We start from the raw sequence: 22,955 nt of genomic DNA on the forward strand, positions 1-22,955 counted from the left end.
AATCAGTATGTTTTCATTTTAATTCTGGAACTGTAGTTGTAATTATTCTCCAATATTTCTTCAGGATAATAGGAAAGTATTTTTAAATTGTTCTGGACGTACATTTTCAAGGCTTTTAACATAGAAGGATAATATTAGTATTACAGTAACTATTACATTCAACAGCTAGAATTAAAAATGGTCATGATTACTTGTGTAATGGGTTAGGAAGAGAGTCAGTGAATAAAGAGGAATGGCTTAGCTCTAACAGTTCTATATGTTGATGCAAACCTATTCACAGATATGTCTTCTGGTGAAGTATGGTGAAATCATAACCTTTTTACTAAGTCGAATTTCAGACACCAAATGTTGTTTTTCATCTTCAATTTGTTATGTTCTTAATTTCACTGGGTTATAGACAGTTCTCTGCATGCTTCAAGTGCTCCATATCAATCTTTTTGTGTTTCTGGTAGGATGTGCATGCACAGCAAAAACAAAAATAATTTAAAACTTGTAAGTGGAAAAAGTTTTGTTCTTTGTTTTAGATAGGAAGTAGTCTGGTACGTGATCATTGTTGAGGGCTTTTCTTGGTTCTTTTGTTTATTTACTTTTTTCCCTGGGAGATGCATCTTCCTACTTTTCTGAATGCTGATCAGTTCTGTGTGTTTGTCAGCAATAGTCTAATGAAGTAGCAGCCTCTGAGTGCTAACTGCTGCAGGGCAGACTGTGGCTGGAGAATTTTAGTTCTCACTTGATTTGCAGTAGCATGTTACCCTCTCACTATACATGTTGAGCTTACTTTAAAATGTTCAAGTCCTGTTGCATCAGTTTTTTCCTTTCCCAGTAAATTCCTAGTTTACAAGTTTTCAGCAGGATCCAGTAGAAAGGAATCTAGCATCAACATCTGTAAGTTTGTTTTGTTTTGTTTTAGAGTGAGGTTACATTACTCCTCACCAGGTTTGGCGTGCAGTTTGAGTAAGTGGTTATAGGTGGGAACAAAAGAGTAGGTAGTAACTGTGGACCAAATCTATAATTTGAGCTGAGATTTGTTCAATCTAAATGGTAATATCCAACCAGGTAGACCAGAGTGTTTTTCCTAGACTATTCACGATGGTATCATGGACAGAAGATGGGTAGTAATGTAAAGAATGAAGAAACTCTGAGTAGCAAATATAAAGCTGTGATGACTGTTGGAAAGGACTGATTCTTTGAAAGGACAGTAGCTAGGCAATGCAAGGACTGCATAGTCTTCTAGAAGAAGGGGTTTGATTGTTAAGAGATAATGTGAAATAGGTGGGATCTAATCAGTATTGATGAAGTTTTCACTATAAAGAACAACTTTAGGAAGAATAATACCATAGTGTGTTATAGCTGGTTGGGCGCAGTAGTGACTGAGGAATATATATATATGCATGTCTGGAAGAGACAGAATTAGTTTCAGAGGGTCCCAAGCAACATAGCAGAAAAGATTATCGCAGAATCACAGAATTGTAGGGGTTGGAAGGGACCTCTAGAGATCATCCCCCTGCCAAAGCAGGTTCCCTAAACCAGGTCACACAGGTAGGCATCCAGGCGAGACTTGAATATCTTCAGAGAAGGAGACTCCACCACCTCCCTGGGCAGCCTGTTCCAGTGCTCCGTCACTCTCACCATAAAGAAGTTCTTGCTCACATTTGTGTGGAACTTCCTATGCTGCAGTTTATGTCCGTTTCCCCTTGTCCTGTCTCCACTCACCACTGAAAAGAGTCCGGCCTCACCACTATGGCCCCCACAGCTTAGATATTTATAAACCTGGATCAGATCCCCTCTCAGTCTTCTTTTCTCAAGGCTAAATAGGCCCAGTTCACTCAGCCTTTCTTCATAGGAGAGATGCTCCAGGCCCTTCACCATCTTTGTGGCCCTCCACTGGACTCTTTCCAAGAGATCCCTGTCTTTTTTGTACTGGGGAGCCCAGAACTGGACGCATGACTCCAGATGAGGCCTTACCAGGGCAGAGTGGAGGGGGAGGATCACCTCCCTCGACCTGCTGGCCACACTCTTTTTAATGCACCCCAGGATGCCATTGGCCCTCTTGGCCACGAGGGCACACTGCTGGCTCATGGCCAACCTGTCATCCACCAGGACACCCAGGTCCCTCTCTGCAGAGCTCCTCTCCAGCACATCATCCCCCAGCCTGTACCAGTGCATGCAATTATTCCTCCCTGGGTGTAAGACTCTACACTTGCTTTTGTTGAACCTCATTATCCTATTTTAAAACTTAAGAATTTTTGAGTCAATTTATATACATATACAACATGCATGAAGCTTCTTTGTGGGTGAAGAGTTTAGTTGGATTTCATATATTTTTACAGAACTTCACTGTTTTTAGCACTTCCTGTTCAAACCATATGTTTAATCAACCAGTGAATCAAGTGCAGGTGAACAGTCCTTCCTTTGCAAATTAATTTGTACTGGGCCTTGAGAAAGCAAGTTTAATAAGTGAGAACATTTCAGGGTTAATTTCATGTGCTTGATATAAGCTTCTTAAATGTGGAAAGAAAATAATTCTTTGACAGTGGATTGAGGCTACCCATGACAGAGGCCTTGTCAATGTAAATGTTAAAGATGTGGCATGAATAACAAGGTACAAACATCACTTAGAACTATTAAGAAAATAGAGGAGATTCTCAAGGTATTCATCCTTCTACAAATCAGATTTCTAGCTCTACTGTTTCAACAGAATTTCTAATGTTAGGATGGAGTTGGGTTGTTGACCATGTCTGGATTTCTTGTCACCTGGCGGTTGGCCTTCTCTCTCCTTGTGTCTTACGTCAGTATGTACATACCTTTACATCTGGCTATTGATCATGTTTTTCTGTTTTCTGCTGAACTGCAGTTCTACACAGGAACTTTTCAGGAGTTACCATCAGTATCTGCAATCTCACCATTTTTCAGCTGCATCCCTTTACACTTTTTGTTCACTGTCCAGTTTATTCTGTACTGCTTTACCTCCCATTGCTGTCCACTTAATTTCTCACCACATAATTCAAGTTTGTAGAATCATAGAAACATTAGGGTTAGAAGGGACCTATATAGTCCAACTGCCCTGCAATGAACACGGACATGCACAACTAGATCGGGTTGCCCAGAGCCCAATCCATCGTCACCTTGAAATTCTCCAGGGACGTGGCATCAACCACATCACTTGGCATCCTGCTTCAGTGTCTCACCACCCTCACTGTAAAAGACATTTTCCTTATGTCCAACTGAAATCTACCATCTTTAAGCCTAAAACCATTTCTTCTTGTCCTATCACCACAGACCCTGCTGAAGTGTCTCTTTCTTTCTTCCCTGTAGCTCCCCTTTCAATACTGAAAGGCTGCTATCAGGGCATCTCAGAGCCTTCTCTTCTCCAGTCTGAAGAGCCCCAGCTCTCTCAGCCTGTCCTTGTAGGAGAGCTGTTCCATCCCTTGAACCATTTTTGTGGCCCTCTGGACGTGCTCCAACAGGTCCATGTCTCTCTTGTACCGAGGACTCCCTGTCTAGACCCAGAACACCAGGTGAAGTCTCATCAGCACAGGGTAGAGGAATCACCTCTCTTGCACTTCTGGCCACATTGCTTTTGACATAGCCCAGGATGCAGTTGGCTTTCTGGGCTGTGAAGCACGTTGCTGGTTCATGGTCAGCTTCCCATCTACCAATACTACAGGTCTTTCTCGGCAGGGCTGTGTTCAGCCCTCTCATCCTCCAGCTTGTTTTGACAGTGGATTTTGCTTCAACCTAGGGCAACCAAGACCTTCTGTTTGGATTTATTGAATCTCATGAGATTCAGCTGGGTCCTCTGCTCAAGACTGTCCCTCTGGAAGATGCTTTCATCTGATTACAAAAGAGCAGTAGAAGCAAAGAAGGAAATATGTCTTTGGAAATTGCTGTTGCTGTAAGCTACCGATGACTTAGAAACAGTCTTGATAGAGTAAAGCTGCAAGATTTAAGTATGTTTAACATGAGTCTTGATAGTCTCAAGCAAGTAGAACAAGTTTTCATGAAAACTTATGGTGATTTCTGGCTCTACTGCAACTTGGCTGCCATATTTCTTTTGCCCAATTTGGAAAACAAAACAAAACTAAAACCGAAAACTAAAAAAAAAAAAAAAAGAAAAGAAAAGAAAAGAAAAGAAAAGAAAAGAAAAGAAAAGAAAAGGAAAGAAAAGAAAAAAAAAGTAAATTTTATTTCTTTTTATTTTAATCTGTGCTAAAAGTAATTTTTTTGCCTTCATGGAAATGAGGTAGAACAGCTGAAGCTTTTCACACAGAAGATTTCTCTCCAAACAGTTCAAAATAATTGCTTGTGTACTAAAGAGTTAAACCTTATATTGGAATGTGTCTCGCTCCAATTTATAGGAGGGACAGGAGGTTCTTTTAATATCTGTATACCCAGTGTGAGATTAAGAAACAACGATTCAAATGTTGGTCCGACCAGTTTATTACAAATCTTAATCAGGGAAATGGGGAAGGGGAGGACGGACACTATTATGAATTAGGGTAATGGGGAAGGGAAGGAGGGCGATAGAAAAGATAGGAAAGAGGAAGCAAGGAGTCTTTATAGGCAGCAAGAGGGAGATAGTCACCACCATGGATCCAGCGTGGTTCGTAGTTCAGTCTTTGATCTTCAGTAGTGGTGGGTCATCAGGCAGAGTCGTTCTATTGACAACGACTACGACTAGGACGATGGCCATGGTGATGATGGCCCCTTTTCAATGCTTTCAAAGTGGTCGAGTCAGCTGTCTTTGGAGTGACAGCTCAAATCCAAAGTGGTTGAGTCAGCTCCCCTTGGAGTGGCAGCTTCTGGCTCTGGGATCTCAGCAGAAACTCCTTTGTTCTCATCTTCCGGGCCTTGCCAGCAGATAAGAGGGAGCAGGGATGCCCATCTGCATCCTGTTTTTCACAGAACATGATGGTATCATTCCCCAATTTTCCCATACCTAGCTGGAGCTGTTTAGTCACAGGCCAGGTCTTCCGCCAGTGAACACTCCTGAGCACTCTCATCCGCTCTTCTACAGAGCAAGCGGCTCTGGAGGAAGGGGCTTTCAAATGTTCCCAAAGCGATATCCATTGTCGCACGGTTAGCACCCATCACTTGCCTCTTCAACAAATCAATCAGAGTCTTATAACAAGAAATACCTTAGGAAGCAAGCTTTGAGACAAAAAACAAAGAAGGATTCTCACAGGATGGTCTAGAAAATACTAATTCCTGTTAATAATTAAAATAATTACGTGCAAAAGATTTTGTCAGTTCTGTATTCTGTGAAGTTGCCAGCTTGTATATATTCTGAAATTTTCTAGTAGGTTTTGCTGTTATGAATTCATTTTCTACCATCTAAAAAGCTCCTAATGCTTTTAGGAAAGTAGTATTTGGGGTTTTGAAGATTGTTGCATACATTTTCTCTAAAAGGAGATAAGATGTCTTCAGAGAGAGCAAAGGAAGCTTCACTTTATGTTGAACAGCTTGGAAATTATCCTTTCAGTAAGCAACCTACAGTTAATTTCCTGCAAGGGTAAAATGATGTTCCTTAGAAGATTTGGAAGTACTACCAGCACCTTGTTAAAGCTGAAAACTGCTGTTTTTTCTCTTCAAATGGTTATGAATAATACGCTGTTGGAGTTATTTCAGCTGAACTGGGCAACTGCATATGTAGATCTGGTTAAACCAATTAAAATTAACCTGTTATGGCAGGAACCCTTGCAGCAAAATGAAAAATTATTTCTTATTGTGAGGACTTCATTTGTTTGATTGTTAATTTATATAATACTACTGCATCGCTACTATCCTTATTAATATAGAAAACCTTTGAATTGACATTCTAGCATATGTTTATCCAAATATGTGAGAATAACGTGTATGAAACTTCTCTAAAATGTTACCAACTCAAATTAAGATGATTTTGTTCTCTTTAAACTAAATTATTCACAAAATGTTTTCTTTTGTACAGGCTGCAAAGTGCATTTACCTAATTTGCTCTTCTCTTCAGGTACTCCAACTTGATCTTGAACTTATTTTCCCTTATGGTAGATGCCAACATTCCAGATATTGCTCTTGAGCCTGACAAGACTGTAAAAAAGGTAACTGAAAAGCTTTCCTTGTCTTTCTAGACATAACTACGCATAACTAAACTGTGTTCAAAGTAACTACAAAAGTGCTTTCTAAAATGGCTGAGCAGCAGAACCATCCTAAATCCACTGTAAAATTGTTAAATAATCCATTGTAAAAAGGTGAACAGGTGATTTTTTAGATAATGTGTTAGAAAATTTGTTTTGGATATTTAATGCCCATTAGTCTGCCTGAAAGTAATTCTGAATTTTAGTTGTGCTATTAAAAAAAAAAAAAGAAGAGTGTATCTTTTGTCTCTTGCGCTGAATGGTAGGTTTCTTAGATCATTTAAGAAGTAAGATAACACTATACCTTATTGTAGGAAAATTGAATAAATGCTTTCAGTATTTCAATTGATTTTTTTTATTATTTTTTTTTCTTTTAAAAAAAACTTTAAACAAAAAATCGATATATATTTCAGCAGACTCACATTAGCTAAAGATCCTTTTGGGACTGACCAGTAAAATTAAATTACCTTTTTCTTACTCGAGTCAATAGCTGTTTCAATCTTAATTCCACGCTAGTGGAAGACAAAGATGGAGATTCACAAATATTTCTTAATCTAAAAAGGCATTCTGAATAGTAATGTTGATGGAATGTTGTGGACAGCATTTTTATTACTGGTAATGCAGCAATACTCAGTCTTTTTTTTTTTTTTTTTAATATTTAGGTATCATTGAGTTAGTTAGGCTCTGATCTTGCAGACAGCTGTCAAGCCATTTAGAAAATAAAAGATTGTTTTTGTTTGTTGATAAGAGTACAACTTGTCATTAAACTGCAAGGAAACTTGTGTATTGCTTAAATTGTTCAGCACTACTTAAAGTTACAATTTTTCATGAGATGCAGCTGTACCCCTCTTTGTGGTGTAAGAGAAGCCAATTCCTTCAGTTTGGCTTAATGAGATGAAAAAAGCAGGCAGTTTGTAACATACTTACTGTATTCTGAGCAAATTCTTCTGCTGAACTGGTTGTGTGTCATGTTTCTGTTACTATTGAAGCAGATATATCGGAGTACATTGCTTAGGGTTGAAGCAATAAGAAAGATTTTTCATGAATGACCACCATGTGATTCCTCAAAGTTAAAGCATTATGTTAGGCAGTAGCTTGGGTTGCAGTCTAATCCATCACTTCACAAAGCAGCATAATGTGTCCTCCTTTTTCCTAATACGCAGGGAAGTACTGTAAGTTGCACAAAATATGTGCTAGCTCGTGAACAATGGGATGTAAAAACACACTGGCAAGTAAAATGTTGCATTAGAAATATCATAGTGTTATTTTATAAACTTCTAGAATATAAACCTTACAGCCTGAATGTGTGTTGAAAGTTTTATAAACATATAACTCTTCTAAATGAAAATAAAATTTTCGTATATGATACTATAATCATAAAGATCTCTACAGCCATTTTGTATGGCTTCCTTTCTTGTGTTTTTTTGTCACCTCCTGTGGTGTAAGTTGGTATAACATAATGCTAACTAATCAGGCTGTAAAGGTGGTTGAAAGTTTGCCTTCCTTAGGTTTGGACCAAGTAGAACACAAAAGAAAACAGTGGAAAAAAGTATTACGTGTTTTCCCTTTAACGTGGCACTGGGTGACCTTAGTCTTGTTAAAGCACTTTCATTCTACTGTGTTAATTGAGACTTTTTAGAAATATTTGAGTGCAAAAGGAAAATAGCTCTTAAGGAAAATAACATCCTAAAGAACAAGCCTATTGTCTGGGTGACATTTCTGTCCAGTGTTTCTGATACATCTTGGGAGAAGTATGTACTGAGTTAAGACAGAATTGAAATAGCAGCCTCTCATGTACAATTTTCTGTATAATAAGTGTAGACTACACCTGCTTGACATGTTTTATGGCGCAGGATGATGTAAGTGGAGTTGGGCTCTCTGTTCCTGTCATTTTTGAAGGTGCTTTCTTCTTCTTCGAAGGAGAGTGAAATTTGCACAGGCTAATTTTGTTTATCAGGGAGATAAAGGCAATGTGGCTGTTTTCTTAGTGTTAGCACAAAACGTACCAAAAACTTCCAGTCAGGTGGAGATGTGGATTTGGAACACATTAAAATTTGACAGTGCCTTCTTACTTTGCATAACATCTATATTCAGAAATTAAACTGGTGCAGACCTTGGTGATACGTTCTCACACCTAAGAGTAGACTGAAAAACAGATGTCTGCATTGGTTTTGGTAGGGGGAGGACATTTGCAGTTTCAGCTTTCGTGATTATTTTTTTCAGTATATATAGAATATTATTTTCAACCAAATAACCACCTTCACTTTGTGCCCAGGTAGTACTTTTCAAATTTAAGATACTGTTTCAGTGATTCATTTCCCTCAATCCAGTTTCATTTGGTGCTTTTCCCAATAGGAAAAAGAGAAAGTAGCAGCAAGGCTTAAAATTAGTTCTTTTTCAACCTTTTGTCTCCTTTTATACTCACTGTACTACTCATAAGGAAGATTGTCAGTCTAGTGTGCTTCAACTCATGGTTAATGACATCATCTCCTATTGCAGTGCTCTGATTCAGGCTTGTCTGAAAAACTACTCTGGCTCAAAAATGAAGTTAAATTGAAAAGTAGTAGAAGATCCTCCCCAGCATGTTCCATGTCAGTTTCTCTAGCTTCTGAAGCTACCACCTTTAAATTTTCCAGTCTTTGCTTACTCTTTTCCACTTCTCATTTTCCTGGAAAAGGACTGGGCCAAAATCTGTTTAGGTCGACGTGTCAGTGAATATCTGATGGTACAATGCAAATCTACTCCTACAGTTTTTTTGCCACTGCTATTAACTAGCCTTTTTATTTTCTGTGCAGCTGCAATGCTTATTGCTAATAGTTAATTTTCAAAATTACATAATGCTCTAATTTTAAGGAGGGATAACTAAAATATGCAGTGAATTATACAGCCAGCTTTGCCTAAGGAGGAAGTAGATTATCACTCTTCAGGCATAATAAAAATATTCAGTATTATCATTTTTAACAAAAAAAAAAAAAAAGGTTTTGATTTTTCTGCTGGAAATGCCAGATGGCTTCTGTCTGTCCTTCATAGCAAATTTGACGTTTGAATTAGAAAATATCAAGGGCCAGTGATTCATTGTCACACAAAGAACTCGGCAGGCATTGAAGGACAGTGTTATAATTGATTGAACTATGTTTCAGATTCCCATTGATTAAAAGAAGGCACTGTAAAGATGCTGCAACTGTAGCATTTATAGGTGAAGGTGAAGGAAACATAGGTAGCATAAATACTGTCTTCCTGTAAGCAGAAGGTAACTGCTGTTTGTGAAAGTAGCTCAATGTTTCTTTTACATTAAAGTCATCAAGGTGAAATTACTCTTGTTCTACAGGCAGAGAATCTGGAACAAATACACTGGGACATAAGGTGGCAGACAAGGCTTCTGAACTAGCTTTGTTTCCAAACCTGAGTTCATTTATGAGGTTCTTCTGTTTTTGTTTTTGTTTTTTTCATCTGGATTATAATAACACTCCTTGTCATCTTTCTTCCTCTTTATCACAGTGGATAAATGAGAATTGAGTTTTCAAGTCAGTGGAAAGACTTCTAATTTGTTGGCTGATATGCCTCTTTTTAAAGTGGAATTCTGTCCCTTTCCACCTAACTGAAAGTACTAATATTTGTTGAAAGATGGAGCTAGGAAACATATCTGAGATTTATTAATATTGAGAGGAGATTTCTTATTTCTATGTAGGAGAAATGAACTCAATTTTGCTTGGCTGGAATCTCGCGATTTCAGAATTTGTATTTACTCCCTCCTCCTCTGAGGTTTATTCTTTGTAATACTGTCACAGTGACACTGAGCTCACTTTACCTAGGTAGAAGTTCATTTGGGTAATGATGTTGCAGCTGCGCATCCAGCTTTACTGTTTATAGGCTGTTGATTCTGTATATATATTCATTTTGAAATCCAAAAAGGCTGGAATAAACCAGAGTGAATAGAGTACAAGAATACTCCTGTGTTCTTGTTTCATTATATTATGCTGTTCATTTGATCATAAGTACATATTTGGCCAGTATTAGGAAGTTCTAAAATGTAACAGTGATCTTTGTATGTTGCATGAGCTAAAACCCAATTTTTTTCTGTAAGATCGATTTAGAGATATCTTCACTGGCTTTTACTTAAAAACAATAATGCTGAAGCTTATACCAGCTCATTTGAAAACTATAACCTGTTCAAATCAAAGCCTTCAAAACAAAGCTATTGTCAGGATAGCCTTTCAAATGAAATTACTCATGTGAATAGAGCATCTGAATAGTTCGTATCATGAGTTGTTTGAACTGTGTTGTAATCAAACAACAGAAAGCAGAGAAAGCTTTTGAAAAAGATAAAATGTGGTAAGGGTTGAGCCAAGAATGAAATGCTAATTTTTGCTATATTAGCAGTGAATGCTGGCTGTTATTATCATTCTTAGGGCATAGCAGTAAAAACTCAGAAGATCTCAATAAATTTTATTAATTTCTTGACTATCAAATGGTTTCATTTGAGGTTTTTGTAGCTGCTGATTCCTGCATCCGATGCGTACTGTCACCCAAAGAGGACACTGAAGTTTGTCTTACATTTGAGTAAGCCGACTTTGCAGTGAGCAATTCTGTATTACAGTTATAAAAATAGCTAACAGCTAGATCTGTAGCTAGTTGTTGCAGTAAACTCCAGCAGTGGTGCTTGTCATGGTTCTATGTTTTTGTTTTTGTTTCTTGTTTTTGGGTTTCAGTATTCCACATCAAAACATCATGTAGTGTACGGGACATTAAAGTGTCACGGACATAGATTGATCTGGTCAACTCCGTGACAGAGCTTCATGTTGCTGTGAGAATACATGCTAGAGTGGCCATCAGTCTTTGGAATTGCTGGCTTGTAGTTAGAGAGTGAAATAGCATGAAGAGGATTTTCTTATGTATGCAGTAAGTTTGCTCAAAATACATTGCCACTTTTTTCAATAATTCTGTCAGTTGTATCTGCAGATGTTCACAAAACATGAATTTGGTTAACAGCACTAATTCTAAACTGAGTTTGAGTATGTTAGCAGTCTTTCAGTGTGTAAATACTTGATACACATGTAGGAATCAAAACGAACTGAGCACCCTATTTTTGTTACCGTGCTGTATTTTCAGCTTGTGCTTGACATTTAACTTGGGGAAGAAGCTGGCACTTAACTAGTTTCTCCTCTTGTAGTGCTTTTCACTTGAGTTTATTTCAGCAAGAGTTGATAAGCCTAAGCCTATGGTTTTACATGTGATGATCATGTTGCTAAGCAGTATTTACTCATGGTTATATTATAGAGCTTGATTTTGTTGTTTTGGCTTGCCATCTGCAGGAGTTTCCCTCTTCCTCCATAAGATTCTGCAGTGATGGTCAACTTTTATATTCCCTTCATCAATTCATTTGAAACTAATTAATACTTAAATATTTATCCCTAAATTTCCACACTCCTATATTGTTTTCTGAGCAGTTCTGCTTAGTTCATCTTCATTATATCTTTCCCTTCTGAATTTCTAAGTCTTGTGAGTCCATGTAACTACTTTTTTTTTCGTTTGTTCTCTTTTTTAAATTACATTATCCAGTGTGCAGGTTGACAGAAAGTGGCTACTTAAGATACTGAAATTCAATATTAGTATTTTCATAGATACTGTAGTTCATACTGTCACCCATAACAGTTCAAGTTCTAATAATGAAACATTATGAAATAAATTTAAAGTTATTGTATGTATACAGTTTGGGGTTTAAAACTTTCTTCTCTGAAAACAAAACAAAAACTTAAATATCTTCATCAAATATACTTATTTTCTCTTTGAATAAAACTAATAGCAAACTAATAAGAGCTGTTAAATTTAAATGACAAAATGAGAACTGTTGGTAAATAATTCAATTGGAATATTTTTTATATATTCATAGCGACAGTTATTCTTAGCTGTGTAAAATTAGGTAATTATGTAACTCATCAGAATGTGACCTCCATATTTGCATAATATTGTGCAAAAATCTTTTGCTAGTTGCACATCTTCTGTGAGAAGCTATTGGCTTTTAGAACACGTGGTTTACTTTGGAGCTGAGAGATTTCAAGCAACAATTACTGTTGGTTTTGTTACAAGAACCATAAGTCAATGTATATTAAATTTCTTGATGATGTTGCAGCTCTAGAGATAATTTGTCATCATGCCATGCTTCTTCTCAGCTAGGTTGCAGCAGTCATTTTTAATTGCAGTGCTGAAAAACTTTCAGGTAAGGATCTCATACTCGGCAGCATTTGATCCTGCTGTTACTTGCAAGTTGATTTTAGATTGTAACTGTGGGTAAATCTTTCCGCATATGTAACCATCCCAGTGTGCTCCTGGGGAAGGTGGGAAGTAGCTGAGTCATTAATCCCCTAGAGTAAAGTAGCATCATAATGTACGATGTATGATTTTGAGTTCTCCTGTGAGAACATCAGAAAATAGCTGAAGTGCTTGAAGACTATAGTTAAAAAGTGATAGTGTTTGAGGAATTGTTTTTGTTTCTTAGAAGCTGCAAATAGAAATTTGCCTAAAATCTCAAATCACCTTTCCAGTAAACATGAAAATAATTATGATAGAAGCCTATGGTCTCCGCTGTGGAAGTATTTAAGCTTGTGCATAGTTGCAAGCATGTGAAAAGTCCATTAAGTTCAGCTTGATTCTGTTTTGCATCTTACTGTCAAACTTCTAACATGTATATGGGAGATAACAAACACTTACTATGAAAATAGAAGTATTAGCCTGAAGTACTTTCTAATTCCCTTCCTGCTGTTTGCTTTCTTGAGATTTTGAATGTTTCCAGCTTAATCTTTCCTTCCATACTGATCATACTTCTTTTGAAATAATATTGCTGAAGAATTTAATTTTTTGTTGGTATGTTGAAAATAAGAATAGAGTTGTAACTATATTTTGAGTGCAGCAGTGTTATCCTTCCACAGTTGGCCAATTAATTTAGGCTTTTACTGTAGTGCTGAAAGGTACTTCTCTAAAATACTTTGCTTTGGAAAGAATGCAGAGTAATAATTAACTGAAATCTTAGTTGGTTTTGTTGTCATAAAGAAAAGGGTGGATGCACATATGGTATCCTTGATATATAAAAAGGATACAAAAGGGGGTGAAAAGATTATGATATATCATTAATATGGCTTTATTAAGAACATTGCTAAAAAAATTGGCATTTTTGTCATTGCATAAAGGTAAATGAATAGAAAATGTTCAAAAGAAACTTCATTTTGGCTTACAGTCTGTCTTCAGTTTTATCTGGGAGAAGTTCTAGAAGGAACTTAAGACTTTGACATTTCCCTATATGAGAGATTTGTGATGCAGAATTCCTAGGGAAAAAAAAAAAAGTAATGAGCTCAACTGTCAGAGATGGAAAATGGGAAAGTTTGGATAGGAAATAAGTCACAGTTTTTCCCTATGAAAAACTTAATCATTGAAACAACTTCTTGCACATGCATCATATCATAATATTGCCGACCCCCTCTCAGCCATCTGTCAGCGCTCCTGGTTAACTGGTGAGGTCCCAGAGGATTGGAGGCTTGCTGATGTGACTCCCATCTTCAAGAAGGGTCATAAGGAGGATCCAGGGAACTATAGACTTGTTAGGCTGACCACTGTACCACGGAAGGTTATGGAGCAAATCATCTTGGATGAGATTGCACGGCATGTGCGCTGTGTCCAGGGGATCAGGCCCAGCCAGCACGGGTTCGTGAAAGGCAGGTCCTGCTTGACCAACCTCATCTCCTTCTATGACTGGGTGACTGTCTCGCTTCAATTTATAGGAGGGAGAGGAGGTTCTTTTAATATCTGTATACCCAACGTGAGATTAAGAAACAACAGTTCATATGTTAGTCCAACCAGTTTATTACAAATCCTAACCAGGGAGACGTGGAAGGGAAGGAGGGCAATAGGAAAGATAGGAAAGAAGCAAGAATTGCGTAAAGTGGGGATAGTCACCACCAGCATCCAGCAGCGTCCTGCTGCTCGACATTTGAAGGTCCGAGGCAGAAGCAGTGTGTGTGTGGGGGGGGGGGGGGAAGAGAGCAGCAGCGTGGCTGGCCTTGTGCAGCAAGCAGGTAGCAAGTGGCGGTCTTGGAGCCGATCCGGGAGGAAGCAACAGTGCTCAGGCAGCATGCCCAGGAGAGTTCCACAGCATGCGGGAATTCCGTAGTGTGAGGAATCTGATCTCAGACACTTCTTCTACTTCAGCATGCAGGCATCACTTTGTGAGGAATCTGTTGTCAGAAATCCTCGTTCCTCTTTGTAAGGAATCTGTTTTCAGAAATCTTTGTTCTTCTTCATGAGGAATCTGTTGGCAGAAAATGTTTGTTCTTCTTCATGAGGAATCTGTTGGCAGAAACCCTGTTCTCATGGTTTTCGGTTCCTCTTTTATCCTTCTTGTTCTCCTGCCTAGGTGACAAGGATGGGCCTTGAGCAAGAGTCATTGAGTACCCCCTGAGATGGCCATCATCCTGAGATAAGTCCACACAAAAGAGCACTTCACAGCTATTTAGCTGCAGCTCATCTCTCTCCTTGCCCCTGGCCTTGTCCATCTGTGTCCCCCAAAGGATTTCACAACCCTTGCCCAGGACTTGCCTGGACTTGAGCAAGTCCGTCTGTGTCCCCAGCAAGCTTTGAGACACTGATGTTAACAGAATAATGTCTTACAGTGACCAGACTGGTAGAATCATAGAATCATAGAATCACTGAGGTTGGAAAAGACCTAAAAGATCACCCAGTCCAACCGTTCACCTATTCCCAATAGCTCCCACTAAACCATGTCCCTCAACACAACATCCAGTCTTTCCTTGAACACCCCCAGGGTCGGTGATTCCACCACCTCCCTGGGCAGTCCATTCCAGTGCCTGACCACCCTTTCTGAAAAGTAATACTTCCTCATGTCCAGCCTGAATCTCCCCTGCCGTAGCTTGAAACCATTCCCTCTGGTCCTATCACTAATGACACGAGAGAAGAGGCTGACCCCCAGCTCACTACAACTTCCCTTCAGGAAGTTATAGAGAGCAATATGGTCTCCCCTGAGCCTCCTCTTCTCCAGGCTGAACATTCCCAGCTCCTTCAGCCTCTCCTCATATGGCCTGTGTTCCAGACCCCTCACCAGCTTTGTTGCCCTCCTTTGAACACGTTCCAGGGCCTCAATATCTTTCTTGCAGTGAGGGGCCCAAAACAGTACTCGAGGTGCGGCCTCACGAGTGCTGAATATAGGGGAACAATCACCTCTCTGCTCCTGCTTGCAACACTGTTTCTGATGCAAGCCAGGATGCCATTGGCCTTCTTGGCCACCTGGGCACCTGGGTAGGTGAGGGAAGGGCTGTTGATGTAGTCTACCTAGACTTCAGCAAAGTCTTTGACACGGTCCCTCACAGGCTTCTTCTGGGGAAACTGGCTGCCCGTGGTCTGAACAGATAGACACTTCTTTGGGTAAGGAACTGGCTAGAGGGCTGTGCCCAGCGGGTAGTGGTGAATGGAGTGAAGTCCAGCTGGCAACCCGTTTCAAGTCGTGTCCCCCTGGTTTCGGTACTGGGGCCCATCTTGTTTAATATCTTTATTGATGACCCAGATGAGGGGATTGAGTGCACCCTCAGTAAGTTTGCAGATGACACCAAGCTGGGAGGTGGCGTTGATCTGCCTGAGGGTAGGGAGGCCCTTCAGAGAGATTTAGACAGGCTGGACTGCTGGGCTGAGGTGAATGGGATGATGTTCAACAAGGCCAAGTGTTGGGTTCTGCACTTTGGGCCCAACAACCCCATACAGTGTTATAGGCTTGGGGATGAGTGGCTGGATGAGTGTGAAGGAGAGAAGGACCTGGGGGTGTTGGTTGATGCTCAGCTGAACATGAGCCAACAGTGTGCCCAGGTGGCCAAGAGGGCCAACAGCATCCAGGCCTGCATTAGAAATGGTGTGGCCAGCAGGAGCAGGGAGGTGATCATCCTCCTCTACTCAGCACTGGTGAGACCGCACCTCAAGTACTGTGTTCAGCTTTGGGCTCCTCACTACAGGAAAGACATGGAGGTCCTGGAGCGTGTGCAGAGAAGGGCAATGAAGCTGGTGAGGGATCTGGAGGACAAGTCTTATGAGCGGCTGAGGGAGCTGGGATTGTTCAGTCTGGAGAAGAGGAGGCTCAGGGGAGACCTCAGTGCACTTTACAACTTCCTGAAGGGAGGTTGTGGTGAAGAGGCATTTGGCCTCTTCTGCCAGGCAATGAACGGGACCCGGGGAAATGACTGCAAGTTGTACCAGAGGAGGTATAGATTAGACATAAGGAAGAACTTTTTCTCTCAGAGAGTGGTCAGGCACTGGAATGGCTGCCCAGGGAGGTGGTGGAGTCCCAGTCCCTGGCAGTGTTCAAGAGGTGTCTGGATGATGTGCTGCGTGATATGGTTTAGTGCTTATGGTGCAATGGTGATGAGGAGACAGTTGGACTAGATAGGAATATAAACGATAGGTCGTTTCCAACCTTGTGATTCTATGATTCTGTGATTCTGTAAAACTTAGAAATTATGTTTTGATATTTGTAATACTATATCAATTCTTTCCCTCCAATTACTTGAACTCATCCAAAGTGCTCACTTATGCACCTGACTCTCATATTATGTTCTCGAGGGATGAAAAGTACTGTCTACTAAAATTACTTAGCTCCTGAGAAGCAAATTTTTTGCTTTGTTTTAGATGTTTGAGCTCTTGACAGTTCTGTGTACTAAAGGAAAAATCTGCAGGTCTGTAGTAGCGGTGCGTATGAGGTGTTGCCATCTGGAGCAGTCCTGATAGTTGCCTTGAAATTAGTTGGAATTCACAAAAAGGCATTCACTATGCCTTTGTAAATATTCATGGATCACAGTTATTGCCACGGCTGAAATAGGGCGGTATAGATCTTGTTGCTTTATTTTTAATGACGCTGCTTTCGGCTTTTAATTCATACACAAATTGCAGTTAACAGGCAAAATGCTTTATTTGCACAATGGATACAATTTTTAAAATATGTTGCTTTAAAAGAAAACAGTGTATGGAATAGCAGTGTCTCCATCTAGCCACTCATGGAGATAGTGTTGGGAGGGTTTTCTTGCTTTTTTAAATACACATTTTAATGACATTTTAAAGCAGTTCAGAAATCTGGCATTTTACATAAAAGTGCTAATTGCCAGTAATCTTCTGTAATTTAGAAGTTAAATAGATTATTTACTAAAATTCTACAGTTTTAATGCCAATGTCTGCTACTGTTGATTTGGGTACAATTGTGTATGCTGTAACTGTTGAATTAAATTCCTGTTTGACATGAACACCCCATTTCAGGTACAGGACAAGTTCCGTTTGGACCTTTCTGATGAAGAAGCCGTCCATTATATGCAGAGCCTAATTGATGAAAGCGTCCATGCCCTCTTTGCAGCTGTGGTGGAACAAATCCATAAGTTTGCACAGGTGAGATAGTTTCTTGGTGTTTTTTTCTGAAAACTGAGTAAAGTCAGATTCAAAGTGGCAAGTTCAAGACTTCATTGTTACCATTGATTTAATTTATTTTTCAGCAAGTTCAAAATGTGTTCTTGCTGACAGCACTGCAGAGCAAGCTCTCAGTGGTCCTAGAAAATTCTTTTAGGCACTTAGCAAACATACTTGTTGAGATGTAACTGACTGCCTTACCAAAGGTAAGAACTGCAAATTGGAACATTGGAGTTCTACAAGAGAAAAGTCAAGTACTCTTGTATCTTTCATTCCCAAAGTGCTGATAGATTTCCTTCCTTTCCTACCTTTGTGATAATTCCTGACCTGTGTGTTGCAATTACTTACCTTTGTAATTAAGGCAGCAGCTTGCACAACAGGGTGCATAGGAGGGGCCAGGATCTCTGCTCAAAAATCATAAAGGTTCTCTTCAGTAGTGATAGTGCACTACAAGGTGTTGTCCCCAGTTAGGCACCTCCAAACAGGCAGAGTTCATTCAGGAATGCAGCTTGGCCTGAGACCTTGTATTGGGACAATGGGAAAAGGGCTCCTTGCTTCCAGAAGATGTCAAGTAGTGGAGAACCTGCATCACCAAGTAAAGGAGCAAAATGTTGTCTCTTAATAATGAAGTTTATTCCTGCTAGAGTTTGTAGACTAAAGTTGTTAACCGTATGTATGGCTGCTATCCTAGTATAATTCATAGTAATTAAAAAGAAGTTAAATATTTGAGTGAAGTTGTGCTAACAAAAAATGCTTATTCCGTATAGCTATTAAAGTTTGTGCTTATCAGAGATTTAAGATATTGCAGTACTTGAATATTAGACTCGTGAGAATAAATAGATTTGAGAGAAAAGATAAAAGTGGTTTCAAAAGCTTGACATTATACCGATATTTTTTGAATCCTTCAGAAGAGTGATCAAAAACTGATAAAATCAGATGTCCTCAGTTTCTGTGGCTATTCATATTGCTAAAGGAGTTCCAAAGAATTTATTGTTCTACAAATTAAATTTTTATTTTGAAAAGCTTCATTACAGTGCAGGGGAGAGAGTAAAAATGTCACTTTCATCTGCCTATATATTTTATAAAGGTGATTTTACATTTTCTGTTGGAAAATGAAAATGCTTCAAAATTTGTTATATTATGGATGAATTTGATCATAGGTTGTGGAATGGTTATTTTAAAAAGTGAAAAATGCCTAACAACTCAGGATCTTATAAATAAATAAGGCCTTTGTAAAGATCCAAGATTAAAATTTTCAAGTGCCTCCAGTATGTGTGTAGACCTTTCTTTCAATCACATACCAACAGTGACTTTTTAAGACATATCTTTTTACTTCGTTGGTATTGGGTGACTGCCAGTCTGTACTACATAATTGTTATTGCATTTGTGAAACTGTTTTAGTAAGTCAGAGTTTATGGATCTGATTTAGTTGACCTTTTCTTTTTCCACTCAGACTTATTCTAGCTTGACCTTTCTTCAACCCTTACAACTGCTCTTATAATTGCAAGACAGATTTGTTCAGAATACATACAGTAACCAAGAATATGAACCTGAGGCTTCTAGATCTAGAATGGTGTTTTAAGCAACAAGCTGTTTTTCATGAGGCTGTGAACTCTGTGCGCAGAGTTTGTGCTGCTGTAGTGTTTGACATCTATGTCCTTTAGCTTTTTTTTTTTCTATTTTATTTCCTGCGATTATGTGCTTAAAATGTTTTAGCCCCATGTGATATAGGAGTCTTCGGCTAGTTTTGGAGTTCTGATTATTGCCTTCATTCTTACACTGTAAAAAGCTACAGCTGCAGGCTTCCCCTTGTAGAACGCTGAATGCATGTCAGTGTGAGGATACAAAAAGAATAGTCACAGATGAATTGGCAGTTCATAAGAATTAACATCCTAGAGATTGTATTAAAAAAAAAAATTAAAAAAAGTGTAAGTTTATTCTCTTTATATTACAAAATGAGGTAGGACACTTTGTAGTGATATTTACTACTTCAATAATCAAAATTTTCCGAAGCTGTCTTCTTTTTAAGTATTTGTTGTTGAAGTCTTCGGAGGCTGTAAATTGTTGAACAAATGAACAATTAATGCATAATTGAATTTGCAGTAGTCACCTTACACAATGGCTCGTTGAAGCTTTCGGTTTGTTCGTGTACAATACTGCATTGAATTGCTGATGACCTTCCTCTAAATAGTCATAGAAATTGTCTCAAAAAAAAAACCAAACAAATAACCTATGCAGGTGTAATGGTAGTCACTTAAATTAGGTCCTAAAAAACCACAATTTTCCATTTTTGAAATGCCCTCAAGTTTTTTTTGTTTTTGTTTTTAATTTATCAATAGGTATTTATTCTCCTACTGCCTCCAAAATAGCCCTTTAGGGAATCTATGCTTTCCACTGCAACAGTTAAAAGCTTTTTAATAAGGTTGGTTGTTGCAATAACCATTGTGTATGAACACTCGATATGTCACTCTGTAGGTAGTAGTGTTCTTCTGTAAAATAGACTAGGTATTTTGGCATCAGCATGGTAGAGTTCTCTTGTAATAATATTGTGAATTGGATTCAGTTCATGTGAAGCCTTTAGTTTCTAATGTGTTATTAGGTATTTTACAGACCTTTTTATGTGGTATTTATTCATAATGGTTATCAACGAACTCTTGATGATTAAATAAATTTAATATTTAGAATAAGTGAATGGTGCAGTGCTGCATTGCTTCAGAAATGAGAAAAAGTGCGTACTAATTTCAGTTGATACTAATAAAGGCTGGATAGCTATTTTTCCCTGGAAAGTTGCTTTCATTTTAGCATTATTTCTGCAGAAGGGGGAAACACTCTCCAGTTGGAGTAACTCACTTCACATTTGTTCCTTGTGAATATACAACTCAGATCAGTTGTATCCTGGGCTAATATTAAGCATTGACTTTTAAAAAGGGAAAACTTGGAAAATGAAGAGTGTCCCACCTAAAGTGTATTTGTGCAGCTGGGATTGTACTAATGACTGTGCCCCGTTAAGGTGCAAACTCAATTAAACTGTAAATGTGAAGAGGCTTTAGGGTATCCCAAAGCTGTGTTCCCAGTACTGCTACATCCCAGAATGCAGCAGTGATTCTTTTTACTCGAGACAGTGCTTCTGGCTTTTATCCTTTTGGTGGGATCTAGTCTTGCTTGTCAGAGTAAAACATGGAATATCCACCACCAGGACTGTGTACATTGCGTGATACTATTTGTCCAATGCCAGGTAGAGTTGATTTCTAAGTTGTCTGTTCTCTTGAAGGATTGTGAAAATCACCTGCCTTTTTGGGAAGTGATTTTCAGTGTCTTTCAAACCTAGAGTTCAATTTACTCTTAACTTTGGTTTCTAAGAGTAAGTAAAGATTGAACAAATTCCTGTTTTTTTTTCTTCCCTTTTAGTACTGGAGAAAATAAGCCTTTTCCGATGGGTGGAAACAGGTCTCAGCAAATATTCAAGAATAAACTTCTCAAGCCTTTATGGATTTCACCAAGCAGTACTAAAAGGCAGAAGTTAAAGACTTAGGAGTGTGGAAAACTGGGAGCTCAGAAGCTTTTTGAGTCTTTATTCTTTGAAGATATTCTTTGAAGATTTGAAAATAACCTTTTGTTGTTGTTGTTGTTGTTTTTAACCAATGTTTATTTATACCATCCATCAGGCATGGGTACTCTGGTATTTCTTTCTGGTGAAATGTATGAGCCTCAAAGGTTGAAGTACACAACTTCCTCCCAGTTCACCTGGAAGGTGCTGGACTTGATGGCAATATTTCCTTATTTAAAAATGGAAATAGTTACTGTACTGAGTATGTGTATGTACAAAGTGCAGCAACTGTTCCTCACTGCGGAAGAACATGGGATTGTTAACCACTCTTCTCCCCCTACCACCTTTATTCCAAGAGTAAGTTTTAAATATAATTTGTATGATCCTTTCTTTCTGACCTTGGGAAACGTTATCGTTTAGAAAGGACAATCATTTCTTCCCTGCTTACAGAAATGTTTTTATCTGCTGATAAGTTAGCCAGCTGTAGGCAGTCAATTAAATGATCACTAACCGGCTCAGCAACCGTAATGCACAGTGAGCAGTTCAGTATTTCACACGTTAACTCTGAATGTTTTCTGTACAGTGATTATATATTCTTGACTCTAATAAACTCTTTGTTATTACAGTCTTGAGTTGTTCTGTATTGTCTGTTTAATCTTACCTGCTGAGACGTGGCGTGGTAGAGGATTATGTTTTTAACTCTTAGCTTTCTGAAAGGATTTTCACTACTGAGTTTTCTCGATTCAGGAATAAATTGACTTTTGTGCCACATAGTGAGTGCTTAATGAATCTGTTTTGAATGGTCAGCAAAGTAATAACCTCTTCATAAATGAATGTAAGTGCTTGTTACTTTTTCAGTAATTGTTTGTCCTTCCCAGTTATAAGAAGGACTGATTTAGTTATGAATCTGCTATTTGTGAAACAGGTCTTGGTCTTTGCTGCTTCTGCTGACAAACAGAATTGCTTTGATGGAGGAAGATCCACCAGAGCTCTAAAAGGCCCACAGGTGGTTCTAGCGTGTTACCCAAATTTGCTTGTTACACACAACATCGGTTAACACCTGTCCTCCTCGTGGTCTGTGCTGCTCAGAGAATCTGCATTACCCTAATCACTTAGTATTTGCATTATCTGGCAGATCTGCCACAGAGTAGCCACAGCAGTACCTCCTATCTTTAGGTGCCTCTTCTTTAAAGGAGTACTAATTATGGCTAGTACTAATTATGGTTGGTTGCAGCGGTTGCTGGTCTTGTTCATCTGACAGAGGTACAAATTACATGTGTTTCCTGTTATTGCACACAGGACTTTGTGGTATATTTCTAAGAAATTTTTGAGAGCAGGGTGTTTTCAAATGCTTAGAGAAAACGTTACCAAAAAAAAAAAAAAAAAGAAAAACTTTCCTGTCTTTTAAAATTATTTTGAAGAGGCATTCAGTGTACTCATTCAGCTTAAGGACTTGTGTCATGTAGGCAGGAGGAAATACCCAATTTTATTCTAAATGAAAAGCATCTTTTCCAGTATGTTAGTCTAAAATCTTGACTAACAGGTGGAAGAATGTTTAGTTTAACTGGTTTTCTATGTCTCTGTCTCCACGTAATCCGTTATGTTCCCACATAATTGTGTTCGTCTCCAGTAAGTTCTGAATCCCTTGAATAGCTCCTCAGGTGAATGTCGGATTGCGTTTTCACTCCGAGCATACATTTGTGTTAAAGGGAGAGGGGGGCATGAAATGGTGCATAGAGTGGGGCTGTGAACTCCGTCATATGTAGCAGAGCATGATGCAGTTGTTGGCGGGAAACAGGACTGTACCAGCTGTGTCACTGTGTAACTTGTCATGTCATCCTATTAAACCTCTC

At 38.8% G+C, this 22,955-nt stretch overlaps 1 protein-coding gene across 2 annotated transcripts in view; it reads left to right on the forward strand.

Annotated features, from left to right (window-relative positions):
* The window catches only part of PIK3C3 (phosphatidylinositol 3-kinase catalytic subunit type 3), a 68,849-nt gene extending 47,119 nt beyond the window's left edge, over nt 1-21,730 (forward strand). For both annotated transcript variants that reach the window (XM_042862364.1, XM_042862365.1), the window contains 3 exons: nt 5,987-6,077; nt 17,412-17,537; nt 20,964-21,730. In XM_042862364.1, coding sequence (XP_042718298.1) covers nt 5,987-6,077; nt 17,412-17,537; nt 20,964-20,978 — 232 coding nt within the window. In that variant the 3' untranslated portion in view covers nt 20,979-21,730. The remainder of the gene's footprint in view (nt 1-5,986; nt 6,078-17,411; nt 17,538-20,963) is intronic.
* The last annotated feature ends 1,225 nt before the right edge of the window (nt 21,731-22,955 follow it).

The sequence above is a fragment of the Lagopus leucura genome, unplaced genomic scaffold (assembly GCF_019238085.1).
Source record: "Lagopus leucura isolate 7727_CA_CO unplaced genomic scaffold, USGS_WTPT01 Super-Scaffold_650, whole genome shotgun sequence".
Lineage (NCBI taxonomy): Eukaryota > Metazoa > Chordata > Aves > Galliformes > Phasianidae > Lagopus > Lagopus leucura.